This window comes from Cyanistes caeruleus, chromosome Z, assembly GCF_971803275.1.
Source record: "Cyanistes caeruleus chromosome Z, bCyaCae1.hap1.1, whole genome shotgun sequence".
NCBI classification, from domain to species: Eukaryota; Metazoa; Chordata; class Aves; order Passeriformes; family Paridae; genus Cyanistes; species Cyanistes caeruleus.
The window spans coordinates 5,586,219-5,603,670 of record NC_141732.1 but is presented as its reverse complement, the minus strand read 5'-3'; the positions used below and the strand labels follow the sequence as shown (position 1 = coordinate 5,603,670).

At 44.6% G+C, this 17,452-nt stretch overlaps 1 protein-coding gene across 2 annotated transcripts; it reads right to left on the bottom strand.

The window, feature by feature from the left end:
* Positions 1–535: 535 nt before the first annotated feature.
* Positions 536–14,399, bottom strand: LOC111945811 (RNA polymerase II elongation factor ELL2-like). Of its 2 annotated transcripts, none has more exons than XM_086867724.1 (11): positions 14,241–14,399; positions 13,391–13,575; positions 11,186–11,252; positions 9,684–9,925; positions 7,496–7,620; positions 6,990–7,080; positions 5,345–5,666; positions 3,303–3,369; positions 1,499–1,670; positions 1,021–1,065; positions 536–880 (listed from the first exon to the last, which is right to left on the bottom strand). In XM_086867724.1, the coding sequence occupies exons 2-11, from the start codon at positions 13,517–13,519 to the stop codon at positions 782–784; spliced, it is 1,359 nt and encodes a 452-aa protein (XP_086723850.1). In that variant the 5' UTR covers positions 13,520–13,575; positions 14,241–14,399; the 3' UTR covers positions 536–781. The 2 variants fall into 2 exon arrangements, with proteins under 2 accessions (XP_086723850.1, XP_086723849.1); XM_086867723.1 differs by having other exon boundaries at positions 9,684–9,928; positions 14,241–14,356.
* Positions 14,400–17,452: the final 3,053 nt, after the last annotated feature.

Genomic DNA, 17,452 nt, shown 5'->3' with positions numbered 1-17,452 from the left:
ATTTTGGAAAAAACTATAAAACAGACAGAGTCTCCATAAAGACATTTCAAGCCACTTTCTCTTTAAAATCTGTTTATGAGCCTTGCCTCCAACACTTCTCCATGTGTTTTATAGAACACTTGCAAAAGATCTGGATATTCCTTGGCTCACTGACAAGATGAGGCCATGATCTCCAGGCAGTCCTGGCAGCTGCTTCAGCTGACAGCTTAGAGCAGCCCGTAACACATTCCTCTGTAACCGTCCCAAACAAGCTGACTGGGGGAGGGGGTTGTCCAGACTCCTGCTCTTTGGACCACTTAAGGCAAAGAGTGTGCATTAAGGAGAACGGTTGGAAAACACCCCTATATGTATCATAAAGAATTTCCATTTCCTCTAATATTTTCTTAAAATGTGGGCAACTTCATAGTAGAGGTACTGGGCTTCAACCTTTTCCTGATAAATTTATTTCACTAGACAAACATACGTCTTGAAGAAAATAATTGGCCAGAAGAAAAAAGCCACTCCAATATGATACAAGCAACAATGAGAGAAGGAGTTATCACAAGGGAAATTTCTTTATTCTTAAAGTTCAATAATATCATCTTTGAAATCCATTAACTTACTCAACTTCTTTGAACTAATTCTACATTTTTAGAAAGTCATCTTTTGCTCAATGCTAACATAACCTACTGTTCAATACTAATGAAAATAATCCTAAAAACCTAATCTTCTAGTTGTAATAAAAAATCCAGAGTTCATAGATATTTCTGGCTGAAGCAGTTCCCTGGTGCCAGGACTCCACTTAATGCTTGTCAAATTCAGATATGAGGCTCTGAATATGTGACAGCTTGTTGTGGAGGTACAGGCACCTGTTCTTCATTTCAAAGTAGCTGGGGCTACCCTATGAAGGAGAAATAAAAAAATAAAAAAAATAGGGCAGGCAAAGACTTCTGCAGAGTTTACAAGATGTGCTTTGCTTTAAAAAGGCCTTGAGCCAGACTCAGCAGTAACCACGCTCTGCAGATCTGGTGTCAAACATACCTGTTGTATCTGCTGATAATCTGCTAGGATTCGATGAAGTAGCATCTTCAAGAAAAAACACACAAAGAATGTTTCACTACCACCATAAAATGCAAACTTTACTAAAGCACTACAAATGCACTCCATTTGACTTCCGAGATTTTCTTCTCTGTGAGCCACCACTCTTCTGGGAGGTTTGCAACAACAAATCCCCAACTCCCAGTATCACCCAAGATCTGCAATTAAGCCTCTCAACAGGCACCAGAAGGAGCACATGCTCTAAGACTCTGCTTGGGACACCTCTCACCCTACGGATTGTTCTCAGACAGCTCAAACAGGGTTTTATGGGCAGGGTCTTGTGAAAAATCTGACCCAGCCCAAGCAGTGTCTGAGCATATATGCCAATTCCTCAGTTTCCCTGCATCTCACTGAGCAGCTCCAGGGAATCCAAAGGACTGCTCTGATGAAGCACAGTCTTTATGGCTTTATCCTTCTCTACCTGATGGGCTTCAGAGCCTACGGTCACAGACTTCCATTGTTCCTGAAGCTGTGTGAAGTGCTCTCTGATCTTGTCAATCCGAGTATATAAATTTTGGTATTCCTCATACTCTGCATTGAAGTCATCCTTGTAGCGCTGGCGTTGGTCCAAGGAGACTATGGCTACGTATTTTCTGATGGAAAAATTAGACCATTTTTCTAGGAGTGTACTCTAAGAGAACATTCTGATATGTTTCTATTTCAGAAAGCACACTTGTACTGTTACACCAAGCACGTGGTGAATGTCAAACACAGACCCCCAAACTCTCAGTCAGTCACTCTGGGACTCAATGATTCTACATATAAGCTGATGTGCTTCAAGGGAATGAAGTCAGGTAGCTCTAAAAATCTGCCACATTTCTATGACACCTAGTAACTACTGTTTTATATTGTAGAGGTTTTCTTCATTAGCAAGTGGATCACATTTAGGAAATATCGGCACTGATTTCCAATGTCAAAGGACTAACAAACACAGCATCTTCAGGGAGAGGAGAAATATTGCCTAATTTTATCTTCTTTCTGGGTAGGAAAACTTTTTCATTTACATTTCTTTTTGAAAATCCATCTGCAATACTATTTTGGCAGGGACTGCATTTCTGATGAACTGGGTGCAGAGCTGGACTTTTGAGCTCCATTTTTGTCTGTCTAACAGCAAAGCAGAGATAAGGATAAAATTTCATTTTTCTAGTGAGCAGCAGTTACATCACTGACCATTGAAAAGAGGCACTTGTATTACAGGCACAAGAACAAACTGCAGACTGGTCTGAAACCACAACTAAACCCCAAACCATATCACCTCTTAAGGAGGACAAAGCTCATTAAAGCTTGGAGCCACTGATGGGAGTAAAGCCTTCTTCATTCCCTTCCCCCTCAAATCAACACAAGTGCAGTTCTATCAAACTCATGACACAAATCCAAGATGAAGTGGCAATGAGAATAATAGATATCACTTCAACACTGCCACACCAGTACTTCTGCTGCTCTGGCCCTGAAGACCGGCTTCTTTTTGGATGACAAGAACTCTTTCCTCATGGGAATCAATCCTTCAAAGCATCTGAGATTAATATTTACAAGCAGGAAATCTTTAACAACTTGAAATTCATACCAAGACAGACAACATATACGATTGATGCACCCCAGGCCAGCTGCACCTGACTGGTGTGCTGCATGGTTTTGAAAAGAGAACTGCAGAGGCCTTTCAACATTTTGGGAGGTAGCGGAGAAGCAATAGCCTGGACTACTGGCTTTTGCCCAGGGACATCCCCTAGCAAGAGCCCTACCACAGGCCTCCCTCAGCTGCTCCCCTGCAGGGACCACCTTGCCCTCAGCCTCCCCACGGAACATCCCTGGCTGTATCCAATATGAGCCAGGGCCCTGCCGCACCTGCTCCAAAGGCCGCAGCTGCCCCAGAGCCCAAGGGCTGCAGGAGGCCTGACTGCCCTTGCCAACATCACAGCTCTGACAGAAGCTGAGAGCAATTCCCACTGCTTTATACCACACACACACACACACACACACACACTTCCCCCTCCCCTCCTGCACTGCAAATACCATGACAGGATGCAGCACCACTGCTGCAGCTGGCCCTGGGCACCTGCACTGCAGCAAGGAAGGGCCTTTCCAGGCCTAACCCACCTCGGTGCTCATCTCAGCTCGGAGCCTTGGAGGCCCAGCCAAACCTTCCCCAACTTATCCTTTCCACACAGGAAACAGCTTGACACTGCACCCCACTGAGAGTGGCAAGAGTTAATGGCAATTTTACTCACCTCAAGTCGTCTGGTTGGTTGGCTGTTGCAGAGCATGTAGAGGCAATGGAAGTATCTTTTGTTTTGCCTGCAGAAAAGTAGGATCTTTATTATATAATCTTAAATATCCAAAAACACCTACTGTATTGGCTTGAACTAGTCCTTTTAGAGCTTCCTTCTCACAGCATTTTATCATAGGATGGCACATATGACCTTCTACACAGTAGCCAAGTCCCAGGGTTTAGAAAAAGGATGGCCACTTTGTTCTACAGGTTCTGCATTGCTACATGGTGTAGCAGAAGTATAAACAGAAGTGTCAAAGGGGTAATAAAACTGGAGAGAAATATCAATAATCACAGTATGTTCAATATAACTGGTAAGCTTTGGGGTGCTTTCCAAAAGTGCATTTGCTCTCATGGCTCAGTCCACACAAAAGCTTCAACCTAAGCCCCAACTTGAAACACAGTACAGATTTTTCCAACAGCAGCTGGGCAGAATTTTCTAACTCGCTTCTGAAGAACAATGCTCACATCTTTAGAGACTCAAGCAGGAATCTTTCCAAAAGACATCTCAAGGTTTGCAGCTACCATGTGTATGTGCTGAAAAGAAATGTGCTAAGACCGTCTCAAGGCACCTGTCTCTACAAGCACAGCACCACTTGCAAGAGCAGACATGCCTCCAGGCTAAAAAACCCTTGTCATTTGCAAGCTCAACCTCCAAAAGGGACAAGACATAGATTTAACAAAGCAACTGAACTCTGCCCTACTGGGTGTGTCCCTCTGATGACAAATCAAGTGCCCCTTGTGGATTTTCTGGTTAGTTTTTCAATGCTGTTTTCAGTCTGTACCATTTCTAGAGCTTTTGAAGAAAGAAATTCTGCAGCTAGGATGGAGAGGAGCTCCCAGGCCACTTCAAACTACAACTCCAGCAAACCACAGGCCAGGTTTTGTAGCTTCCATGGAGTTGCCATGGAAAGGCTGAGTTCAACAAACAATGATGAAATCATTGAGATGTTTACATGTTTCAGTAAACTAGTCTGCAGTAAATGTCTGACAGGTTTCTATCTCCAGCATGCAGACTTGAAAAGCTGCTGATGGAAAAAGTGGTGGCTCAATCAACTGTCTGAGTCAACTGTGTGTTTACTAGAAATCAAATGAAAAGAAAAAATCCAATCCCTGTGACTTTCTAGTGCCTGGCTCTTCCTTTTAACCACGTTCTCCCAACAGCAATCTATTGGACATTTCTTTCTTCTTGATTGGTTTTGCACTACAGAGGGAGAATTTCTAAAAATTAAGGTAGTTTTAGATAAGGTTGCAGCAGCACAGATTCTGGCCTTTGCTGCTGCTGTCTTTTAAACCAAGAGTTACAATGGAATGCAATGGCAGAAAAAAGAGTCTGAGTTTTTCATGACCATCAAGCAAGGAATAATGGTAGAGCAGAAATGTAGAGCAGTGCCTTCATGTATGCAGCCTTCAAAGCTGCCTTTTCAGCAGGTGCAAGAACACAATTATCTACTTGAGAACATTGTCCAAGAAGGATGCTCCCATAAGAGATAAGGCAGCACAAGGGGAATTTGAGAGAAGCACAGATGGAATGAAGGAAAGCACTAGCCTTGGCCTAACAGTGCTGAAGGTTTGCAATTAGGACACCAGACAAACATTCCACTGTGGGTAAGGGAATAAACACTTCCATCACTTCTAGCCCAAGGTGTGGGAACATCTGTGAGCACCCTGTGGATCCACTATAAAGGTGGTACTTCCAGAGCAACTTGGGAACCCCCACCACCAAGAAGACCAGAGGGAAGAAGGACCAATTGGACAACACAGAATCCAGGTGGTACTGATATCTTCCTACTTAATGTCTCTCTCTTCTCCCACCCTGCCTCTCTTCCCTAATTTCTTTTTATCTCCCCGGTTTGTATTAACTGTTAAATAACATTTTTACTATTGACACTGGAAAAGGGCTGCACTTGCACCTTAATTTGGGCAGAAGCTTCTCTTAATAACCAAATCTTTACACCACGGTTATCCACCCAGGGCTTAGGAAAGGCAGCGCATTAATACCTTCATCGAATTCCCAGGGACACAGCTGCTTCAGCCTCCCCAGTTGGTTTTTCTTTCCATTAGAATTGGGGATCTCCTCCTGCACCCCAGAACGCTCTGGGATGCTAGAACTCTGAAATCTGTCTTGTTCTTGCACCTCACAGGTGCAGGGGGAAACGGAGCCAACACTTGGAGACATGTTCAAAGTGGAAGTGGATGTGGAAGGCAGCAGCAAGGAAGAGAAGTGGCCATCAGCTGCTGGCTGGTTGTAACTGAGCTGGCGAGCAATTCTCCGCTTCTTGCTCATCACAGGACCGCTAAAGTCAGAAGCCAGAGGCCGTTTCTGCAACAATAACAAAAGAACTCATTCATCTATGTCGATATATTTATCTATCTAGATCAGGTTTCCCTCCCATTCTGAAAAAGTAGCATTTCTGAACTGGCAGTGCTTGAAAATACATCTTAAATGAAAACAACATTGAAACCAAGAAATACTGCAGGTAAATACATTCTCTATCTCACTCCTACTTTCTCATCTTAAGACTTAGCATGTCCTTCTTCCAAGTTGTGGGAGAAAGATACTCCCTTCAGCAGCTCTATCAAAGGTTTCCCCACAGAGGGGGAGGTCTGGTCTGTTTTGCCTAGGTCTCAATTTCCACTAGTACACACCAGGAAGAGACTCAGCTTTTGCTGTCACACACCCACATGATTTACTAAAGAGGCACCTGACTGGCTTCAGGTTTTATGTGGTAAAGACGGGATTAATCTTCACTGCCACAATCTGTCAGTACAAGGTGGGATGGTAGTGAATTCTCATCAGGCTGAACAAAAACCTCAGTCACATGTAAGGAATTCCTGTGCTTTCAACAAGAGTGACCTTCACTCCAGTAGCCACCCCACACTTCACACTCAAAAGCTCATAGATGGGGATCTTGAAATTTTTATAAGAGAGTTTCACAAGTGGTGACTAAGGGGCCCTCACTTTTCCTCAGTGCCCTTCAATCATCTCTCAGCACCTCCCAAGGACCTTCTCAAAGGTGCTGTCTCCAAAGCCACAGCACACAGCCACAAGCTCCCCACTCCCACTGCAAACTTCAGGGCCGAGGATGGAGTAGAACAGGACAGCCATGCTGTGCCCAGTCAGAGTGAGACAGGAGAAAAATAAAGGCAGAGAAAAGAGAGACACAAGAGAGAATATCAAGGGTCTGGAGATCCTGCATTGGTCCTGACATGTGCATAGTCTGGAGTTGGAGTCAACAAAGAGAGTGAAAGAGAGAGAGGGGGGAAAGAGAGTGTGAGGGCCCCATCTGCTCCACCATGCTGCAGCCTCTCATGTACAGTAGATTTCTCACGTGCCTCTGTCATACATGCACAGCTAATCCTTTGAGCCCTTCTGCAGGGAATGAGTTGAGGGTGGAGACTGAGCTCAAGGCTCCAGGCAGAGCAACAAGTTGGCTCAGGACGCTGCTGCTCGAGCCCTGCAGGAGCCTCTCTTCTGATCACAACCTTCCTGTGCCAGCAGTCAGAATTACTGACTAACGTGCTTTGGCCTGGTCCTGCACATTCCCAGCACAGCTTTTACACCAGCAGCAAGTGTGTGAAAGCTATTTAGCAAGTGTGCTGCAACTTCATACACACTCCAGAATGTTAAAAATGCACAAACTACCTGAGCAGGCCTTGCTGAAGCATCTCTCTTAGAATGTTCCAGAGATGGCTCTTGGCTGGTGCTGCTTGTGTTCTGAGATGGAGCTGTTTTTCTGGAAGGATGGTGCAAGAGTTCAGGCTACAAGCTCTAAATGGTCAACAGCCATAAGTCTTTCCTTGCCGGTAAATCTGACCTTCAGTGTCATTACTCAAGAAAACAGCATGAAGATGAGTTGAGGCAGCTTTAGGCTGGATGTCAGCAAAACATTCTTGCCCCAAAGGGTGCTTGAGCCCTGGAATAGGCTCCCCAGGGCACTGGTCAGTGCAGCAAGGCTTCAAGAAGTGTTTCAACAACACTCCTGGGCATATGGTGTGATTCTTGCAGTGTCCTGTGCAGGGCCAGGAGTTGGCCATCAGTTGGATCCCAATGGGTCCCTGCTACCTCAGCGTACTCTGAGAATCTAGGCTTCATTTCCTAGGGCCTTCTTCTGAAAAGACTCTTCTCCTTCCCCTAAAGACTGAACTTACCTGGAAAGTATCAACTTCAAATTCTCTCTGTCTACATCAGTATAACCAGGCCAATTGTCCTGAATGCTTTCCAACAGATATTCCTTCAGACTGTAGGAATTATCCTTTAGATTCAGGTTGGCTACCTACAGGCAGACATTTAAGAGAACAACCATTCATGATGGGTGCTGTATGTAAACTAAAGCAATAGAATTGGTCCTCAACAATGATTTGTGAACACCCACTTTGAACTAAACAACATCTTTTGGTAGAGAGATGAATGATTCCCTTATTGCATGAGTTTTCAGCTATATTAAAGTGTCACCAAATAGAAACAACCACATAATTCTATTTCTATCTAGCAAGTGTTCCTTGGAAACCAACATGAAGTGCTACAAGACAGAACTGTGGTCAAGCCCAGAGTCCCTCTTCATGTGGCAGAGCCAGGGTTCATTCCAGCAAAGTGCTGCCATGAGAAGACCATGCACATGCCTTGCTGTATTCCTTTGAAAAGCAGCGAGCTTCATATCTTCCTCAAGACAACTACCAAGTCTACTCAAAAAGGTAAAATGCAGTAGTAAAACCTCAAGATCACTAATATCAAAAGGGCTGGTTTAGGCTTCACCACTTCACACCTGCTCAGAGTTCCATAGAAAAGCCCACAGGAAAGCTTGACCCCTACAACACACTGAATACATGATCAACACATCACCACCATCTGTAACAATTTACCCTTTTTTTCTCCTTGAAAACATGCTAAATATTGCTGATTTGGGTCAGTGATGATGTCTGTCTGTCAACAGCTTAAAGAAATGTAAAAGTAACAAAGCTACTTTGAATTAGGAATTCCTGTCTTAAAATCAGAACTAAGGTTGTGTTTGAAGGGAAGCAAGAGTGTGTGTACCACATCTCAGCCAGCTCAGGCTGCCCATTTTACATTTATACAAAAGAAACTCCCACTTGCTCTGCTATCTGGAAAAGCCTGAGCAAGGCATTTGAGTGTGCAGTGCTCACACAGCCCTTTCAGAATGCAAACCAGTACCTTGAGGCAGTTCACACCTCCTACAGGACATTACCTCCAAAGCAATCTTAAACATTGCAGTGGAACAGGAGAAAATGTTTTCACCCTCTACCTTCTAAGGAGCTGAGCTGTGAAATTTTTCTTATCTATTTGAAATCTAAATGGGCTTCCTCACTTGGGATGGTAGAATATGGCTCTCATGAAATTGTCAATTTGTGTCTTCAGCAGGCAAAAACTCTGCCACTGCCCTGAGCAACCACAGCAACAAACTTCAGAATGTCAAGGAATGAAATCCTTCTATCAAGTTCTTAAAAAGTCCCTGTGGGATCAACTGAAACTCTGTCCATGCTGAATTTTCCTGCCTTGACTATATTCCAAACAATTTTTCCTACCTAAAAAAGAAATATTCCTACTTGACATTTAGCCTAAGGGAACAGGAAATATTTAAAACAGAAGGACAAAACCACTGCATCTTTCCATGGGTGTGCATCTTCTAACTGTTTATCCTAAAGAAATAGCAGTAGAAGATAGAGCAGCACTGGAGAAGGCATTGAATAACATTGTTCCAAGCAAGATGAAGACTCAATCTACACGACAGGAAAGAAACCCTGTGCTCAAGTTTAGGCTACCACCTTTATCATGGAGCTTTTGCCTGGAACACCTTTTCCTGGCAGGCAATCCTCACAGATCCCAGCAGAAGCCAAGTACCATTGAGAGGTCACCAAGTCTGTTAAAAGGAAATGCTGCCCTGTGCACTTTCCAAACGTCTCTCCTCTCAAACTTATCCTAGGAAATTTTAGGTACCACTACAAACCACTTCATAAAATCAAGGAACCCCTGTGAAGTTACTGCATGAAACAGTTCAACAGTGCTAGGAAAAGAGAGAGGATTAAAAGAGGCATGAGCAGCAACAACCCTACAAAGCGTTACTCATTGCCAGCTATTCTAGCAAAACACCAAGACCTCAAATATTTTGAAGTTTTCTTTCCTTTTCCTCACATGGACTTGCAGCTTGAGGCATCTGGACTATGTTGATGGACAAACTGAACTTAGGTGTATGGAGCATTCTATAAGCCACTGCTTAGTTTCTAATTTCTAATTGAAAGAGGGCTGATAGGAACAAGTGAAAATGAGGAAGAAGAGAGTAGTACTGTGGAAAAATTGCTGTCACAAACTCCACAATCTCACCTGATGGAGGATCTTTCCAAGGGTACCCTTATCCTTTTCCTTGATTCCATCTCTCTGCAAGCGAGCAAGTAACTCTGGCTTCTTGTAAGCCCTCAGAGCAAGTAAGTGAATCACCCTGTCCTTGTAGGGTCGGTGATAAACAGCAGTGCAAGGATTTTGTTCACTGTCTGCAGGCTTCATGGGCTTTGCTTTTTTTCCCTCTGGTTCAGGACATGAAGCGCTCGGTTCAGCTCTTTTGACATCTGCTTGTTTTCCCAAAGGAAAGGAAAAGAGATAAAGAAGTGTGAAATGGGAGGTTGGGAGAAGTCAAGAAACTTGATTTCAAAGGATGATGCAATTCTTGGGGACAGAGCTGGACTTAAATATCCACGTGGATCCCTTCCAACACAGCGCATTCTCTGATTCTGTGACAAATCCCGCTCCCTAACTGATACTGCATGGAGCATGCTGCAGAGGCACCCTGTAGCCTACCAGCAACCAGATCTGTCTCACCTGTGTTTCCCAGTGCCAGCCCAAAGCAAAAGTGGCCCCAAGTTCCATGATTGTCCCACCACTGCCAGTCCTCAGACCCCAGTCACTAAATGTTAAATATGCCCTTAGGATCTATGTAAATCACCACCAAGAATCACACAAATCATCATTCACATGTGAAACGGAACATCCCCAATGAGAAATTGGCAAGGTGAATTTTGTCTCTCCAAAAAGCCAGGATGATGCTGCCATAAAATGCTCTAGACTGAGCTAAAGCAGGGCAAGAGCTGCCCTTCCAGTGGCAGGCATGTCCCTGCAGGCAGGGGACTGCAGCCACAGCCAGGTGAGAGCTCCTTTTTCTCAGGGCAGCTGGCTGTACCTGGCTCAGCTCACTGCTGCAGGCAGCACCATGGAGTGCCTGCAATGGCAATGTCCACCTTGTGTGTGCCTGGAGCCAGGCTCCTTGGGGAAACAACACTCACAACAGATAAAAAACAAACGACACCACCTAAGCACATTGGAGTGTTTTCTTTGTGGGAAATGACAAAATCCATGGGGAAGATGACATCATGACTTTCCTTTTACTTGCCTTGAAAAGAACCCAAGAGGGTATTGTGGCAACAGTCACCTAATAATGACCAAGACAAAAAATGAAATCAAGCAAAGTTTTGCATATTGACCTGATGAAATTCTCTATGCAACTTCCTCAAAGTCATTTTCTTTCAATTTCCACTTAAGGTGAATGGTTTAGCCCAATGTGCTTGCAGTGGTGCAACCCTTGACTTCAATGCTCAAAATTCCAAGCCGTCAATCAGCATGGGAACAAGGAAGAACAAGCAGGCTTCCTCAGGGGAAAACAGGCCAATGGCTGAATGCCATTGTGACAAGAGATTGCAAAGCTGACCTAAGAGCAAAGCACCCGCAGTTGAGATTTCTGAACACACCCCCTTGTCTCAAGAATATGCTGCAAAAATGAGTTACCATGTTTCAAGTCTTACAGACATGGAGCAAAATATGAAAAGCAACCATACCTCCAAGTGGGTTAGACAATTTGACAACCTGCGCACTTCCAGTGTGTGACGCCTCCCCGGTATTTGGCTAAAAGGAAAAAGAAATCTTCTGTAAAACGTTCAGCCCGCACTCCATTCTTGCTGACTAAGCAGGTCCCTAATTTTAAACAAGAGCTGAATTTGGAAAGGTTTGCTCTCCTATCAACTACAAAGGGCTGCTTTGACACAATTCTCCCTCTGAAAGCAGCCGGCTACAAAACTGCCCTGAGAGAGCGACCGTCACTTAGCCTCTAATGCAGCCAAGCATTCAAGTACCAAGTCATCCTTTCCCAGTTGCTGGAATTGATGGGCACCAGCTTCCCTTGAAATCAAGTGCCTGAGTGTAATTGAACCGGCCAGCACTCAGCTAACAAACGTGGCAAGAGTGGTTCACAGAAAGATCACAAAGTTGGGGCAGGACCCCACACTGGGATTTATTTGGAACTTAGGAAACCCATTCTGGAGTCAGCTCCAAGAACAACTTCAACTGCAAAATATCAACTTCATTTGTAAAAGGCATGGAAACCCTTGCTCGTTTCCTCAGCTCAAGATGCAATTATTTGCATAGATGTTAAAATGGAAACAGTTCAATTTCCTAAGTTAGTCAGATGTGACAAAATTTGGCTTGCTTGGCTTGAACTCATCACTTAGTCCTGAATGTGCTGCTTAAAAATCACTAAAATGTCTTTTAGCATAATCATATTTTTTAACAAAAACACCTGACTGCCATGCAAGGGCTTCATTCTGAAGGCAAAACTGGCTGTCAGTGAAGCTGAAAAGCTGCTCATCTGAAATTGGCCTGAACTTTTCAAGAAATAGGAGGATCACTTGCAAACATCTGTGAAAGCAATATTCAGCAGTCTTTTAGAAATCCTTCTACATTTTGCTTGTGAGACTGTTCATCCTTCATCCATGTCACTTGCACAAAGTGTTGCCTCAACACAATTCCATTAATATTTCTGTTTCATTCATCACTACTGGCAGAGCTTGGGACAGGGAGAGGACATGAAGGGGAACAGGGAGTCACCTGAACTTCGCATCCTTTTACATCAGCTTAACAAAGGACTATGCTCTAAGAGCATCTGTGCATTTTATAGAAGAAGGGAAACCAATTGTGTAAGTGACCAAAACGTAAGCCTGCATTACTTATGCAGTTGTTCATTGTTTGTTTAGCCTGCATTTTTTCCTACCTAATAATTTTAATTAACTTTGTAAGTAATTGTTTAATTAATCATAAGCAGTATATTAATCATAAGCACTCTATCAGTCTTAAGCACTGTCATTTCCCACTTTAGAGAGCAGGTAGCTAAGAATCTTTTGGCAGTCAACTGTCACAACTGGATTGTTAGATCACCAGAAGTTGTCGTTTTCCAAAACTAACCCTGATAAGCTTCAATGAACAAAGCCTGAGGTATAAAAGGCTGGACACCTGGAATCTACACTTCATAGCCCTCCAAGAACATGTTGGAGTAACCAGGAGACAAACACTAATAAAAACATTTCTGCCTCAGAGCTCAAAACAACTCGTCTGGGAAAAAGTTAATCAACAGTCTGAAAAATATGGGCTAATTGAAATGAGAAAGGTGACACCAATATCCGAGCCAATACAATAGAAAAGTAGTTAATGAGAAGAATGATGTCATTTAGAAGCCATGAACAGTAATTTCTTGGTTTGATAAAAAGGTATGAATAAGTGGAAAAGCTTTGGAAGTGGCATGCATGTGGCAGAAGTTCTCCACTATGCACCAGAGCCAGGAATAAAGTAATGGCTACTCCTAATATCAAAAAAAATTCCTGTTCAAGGGCTTCATTTATCCTTACATTTTCAGTGACCCCATTAAAAACATGGGACAATGAGAAATCCATGCATTTGGACCAAAAGCCATGCCCAGAGCATGAGGTTACTGAATGTCACAGCATGGGGTACTTCCAGCTTCCACTGGTACCTCCTCCATGTCATCCTTGAGAGCCACTTCCATCAGGGAACCTGTGACTTCCACTGGCACCTCCTGGGTGTCATCCCTGTGAATCGCCTCCAGCGGGGTGGCTGCCTCAAAGGGGCCCTTGGAGCACCAGTGGGGCCCCAGCCCTGCACAGCAGGACCCGCAGGGTCAGCAGCCCCTGACACCAAAACCACGGCCAAGCCCCCACGGTGTCAACGCCCAGAGCCCGACAGCCACCCCTCACCTGTTGGTCCTGGGACCTCTGGGTCACCCTGACGGGCATGGCAGTGGTGCTGGGGGCCCTGTGGGGCGCAGTGTGGATTAGAGCCCTGTGGAACATGGTGGATCGTGCCCAGGCTCTCTGCTCGGCCATCCGGCTCTGCCTTGGCTGCTCCCGCTCCCACACAGCCACTGCTTCTGTCACAAAATCTGGGAAATGTAAACTTGATGTTAGGAAAAGGTGTTCTTTGCTCTTTGGCCTTTATGGCTTCCAAGACTCATCAACAAGAAGGGAGATTATTTCCATGAAACACAAAGTAGCCAACAAGCTCTAAGTGATGGCCAGGTGTTGGAAAGGCAAATTACTTCTTGGCTGAATTGCCTTTTGAAGGTGTAGGGCTTGACAGGCAAGAGTTATCTCCGACCTAGGGGAGCTTAGCAAGGCTTGGGAAGAAGTTTGTACCACTGATGGTGGACACAAAGAATGCAGAATTTATGGGCACAAGGACATTTGACAGAACCCCCAAGACTAGGAGCCAACTACTAAAGCCAAAGCAGCAACTGTGCTGAATCTACTCCAGCGGCGTAAAAGGGAATTTCCGGCAGGGCAAACCATGGCCACTCACTCCAGAAAGCTCTCACTAAGAACATAGAGACAGAACATGCAGACTAATTAGCATGAGAAGTGACAGGATCATAATCTAATAGTAGAGGGAATAGTGATTATGAGAAGAACTAGGTAACTTGGAGACAAAGAACACTAATTACTTTAGTTGATGAAAGGTCTAAATACTAAAACATTCTGATTCCTGTGGTAGTGGCTTTGTGGATTGACCACTGAGCCCCACTTTCTGCACAGAACTGTAAAGAATTACCTCCACTCAGTGCGTGGATTGGCCTCTTGATCACCTTGTGCTAGAACCAAGGAATTTGGAGCAACACTCCCTAGCACTGTGACACCTCCACTCTCGCTGCAGCCACGGAAGGGTCTGAGCGGGCCTGCTGTGTGCCGGTGACAATGGCCACGTGTCCTTGGAAACGGGGAGTTCCATGTTCCAGGCTGGGTGGGATGTCACTGAGGAGCGGGATGTGACACGCTTGGGGCAGAGGGAATTCCAAATGGGCAAATGTGGGGAATTCCCAGCCCTGTCCCATGAATGACTCAGCTGGTTTCCAAGTGCAGAAAGGGGTGCTCCAACCATCCCAGTTGCTGCAGCTGTGCAAACCAGGGCTAAGAGAGTGTTTCTGCACAAAAGTGTTGTACTTGGCTGTCTCCAAGGTGAAGGAGCAGCTTAACACCTCTAAGCAGGGCAGCAAGGTGCAGCCCTCCCAGCACTGGTCAGTCCTGCCATGGGCCGGTCAGTCTGTGAGCCTTTGAGCACGTACACGGTCACTCAAATATCATCTCCTTGACAAAAACCCCCAGAGCCTTCCTCATCCCAGCCTCCTAAAAGAAAGCAAGCCAGCAGCACACCCAGGCCCCCACGTGCCCTGCAGGAGGAGCTGACATGGAAGAGCCTGCACTGATCCTGAACACAATTACAGGCTGATAGGTGTGCTGACTACTGGTGGCCATTGAAGTTACTGACACATCTGGAAAATATTTTACACTGTGTTTATATTTGCATTTTCCCCATACACAAGCTTATTCCTGATTTAAACCATGCACCAAAACCCTTGTCTTGTCATTACAGGGGGAGGGAACAAAAGCATGTAATTGAAAATGTGTCCTGTATTACTTTCCAAAGCTCATTTCCCAAGAAATCTTGTCTTTCCTTTTTTTGTGTGTGTGTTTTTCTACAAGACCATGTCCATATCTGTGCATGTCTGGTCTCCTGGCTTCCACACACACAAGAACAGGGTAGTTTGAGGAACAGAAAGGAAGAAAGCAAATTGTCCAACACCAGATCTAGAAAAGAACTGTGTCCTTTTTTGTGATTGACTGCATGGTCTTGATTATGGATCCCCAATTACAGACTATTGGAAAAGCCTTTGTATGAAACATCAAAGGAAATCAAGGAGGTGTTACACTGGACTCCTGAATGTCCAACAGGCTCTTCATATCTTAAATTTCATGACTTCTGCTCTGGGGTTACCAGAATTGACTGAGCTCTTGGCACTCTTCATACATGACTGCCTTCACCTTGCACAGTAGATCCATTTTTAGCTCAAAGACTAGAAATGCAGGAAAGAACCAGTGGAAAGGAGCATATTTCTCAAAAAAGAACTGAATAATGTACTTGAGGGATGGCCTGTGTGCATCAAAGTAGGAGGGCCCATGGTCCTGACTGATTGAATAGGTCTGAAAATTAATGGGGAAATAAATGTCAATTTCTGTCCTGCATCTGCTTGTGTCTAGTTTAGAGCAAAAAGGAGGTCACTGGTTATCCCTGAGCAGAATCTTAAAGTAACAGGCAGTACTCCTGGAACTAAAGACATGGCACTAAAGACACCTACTGCCGTGAATCCTACTAAGTTTCTCGATCCTTCTACAGGGAATCAGGATCTCCAATCAAATAGGGAAAGCATTGGGAGTGTCCAGTTCCCTGCTAAAGTACCAATAATGCACTGCAAAGCTCACCAGTTCAGCCAAACACCAGCCAGCATCAGCAACTGAGTAGGAGACAAAACTGCTAGAGAGGTGGCAGAACAAAGCAATTTTTCCCTAAGTTGTGAACCTTTCCAAACCAGTCACAAAACACCATGATGCAGATAATCAATTGGCAAAAGCTTTTAATGCCTGATTGAATCCTGAAGGGTGGTGGGTAGCAAGAAACCAACAAGTTAGAGTGCCACAAGCAATGAGATAAATTGTAGAAGATAAACATAAAGAAACTCATTGGGGTATTGAAAGCATGGTAGACAATTTGAAAAGGCAGCTACTTAGCGCTAGGCTGACAGGGATTGTGACAAGTATAGAGAGAAAATGTAAAATCTGCTTACAGAGCAATGCACAGATTTACAGAAGACTGCCAGTAACTATCACAAAAAAGGGAAGTAGTGCAGGAGCTTAATGCCAAAGAGATTTTCTTGAGTTACCTCAATAAGAGCCATATAGCTATTTATTAGGTTTAGTGGACACATATTCTGCACGGCCAGAGGATTTTCCTTGCCACACCAACAAAGCTAGAGAAGTACAAGAAATAATACTCAGGTTGGGGATCCCATTTGGAATGTCATCAGATAGAGATTCTCTTTTCATGCCTTAAATTCTACAAAATCTATGCAAAACATTCCCAGTTCAATGGGACCTACTTAGCCCATGGAGGTCATACCCCAGTGGCCAGGTTGAGAGACCAAATCAGAGTGTAAAAAGACAAAGGAGTAAAATTGGTCAGGAAAACTCACTGGCCACAAGCACTTCCCCTTGCCCTTCTGAGAACCACAATTCAAATGGCTTCTAAAGAAAAAGTCAGCCTATATGAAGTGCTCTATGGAAGACCTCACCAAGTTGCAATCCTTTCTGGAGAAAATAATATGATAGGAAATGAAAATTTAAGACCATGTCTATTATCTCTGGGACAAGTGCTCTCATCTTTGCACAGGTTTCTGGTTTGACCATCCCTGATGAATCTGCATGCTCAGGTACATCTCATCAACCTGGAAACTGTGTCTATGCCAAAATGCAGAGCAACGAGGCACTTAAAGAAAACTGGAAAGGAGCATTTTAAGTACTCCTAAGCACTGCTGCAGCAAAAAAAGGGGATGGAGGCAAAAAGGCAGCTGGGGCAGGGGCAGAGGGGGAATGTCAGTGAGTGAGAGGTTGTCCTCAAGTCCCTTTTGCTGGGGCAGATGCCGTGGGGGCTCTCATCCAGAGCAGGAGCCAGGACCCACAGGGCAGATCCTGTGTCCTGGATCCAGCCAGGACAGGGGTAACTTTTGCAGCAGCCAGGAGGAGCATGGACAGGACCTTGGGGTAATTGCATGCCACCTCCCACATGGCAGGGGGAAATGGAAGGCATTTGTTCTTCCTTGGCCAGTGTGCTGTAAGTCATGGGGCATGTCAAGTCCTTTGTGGTCCTATGTGACTCATTCACCTCTTGTACACTCTGCTTTTAGTGTTGTTGTTACTGTTTGTGTTCTTGTT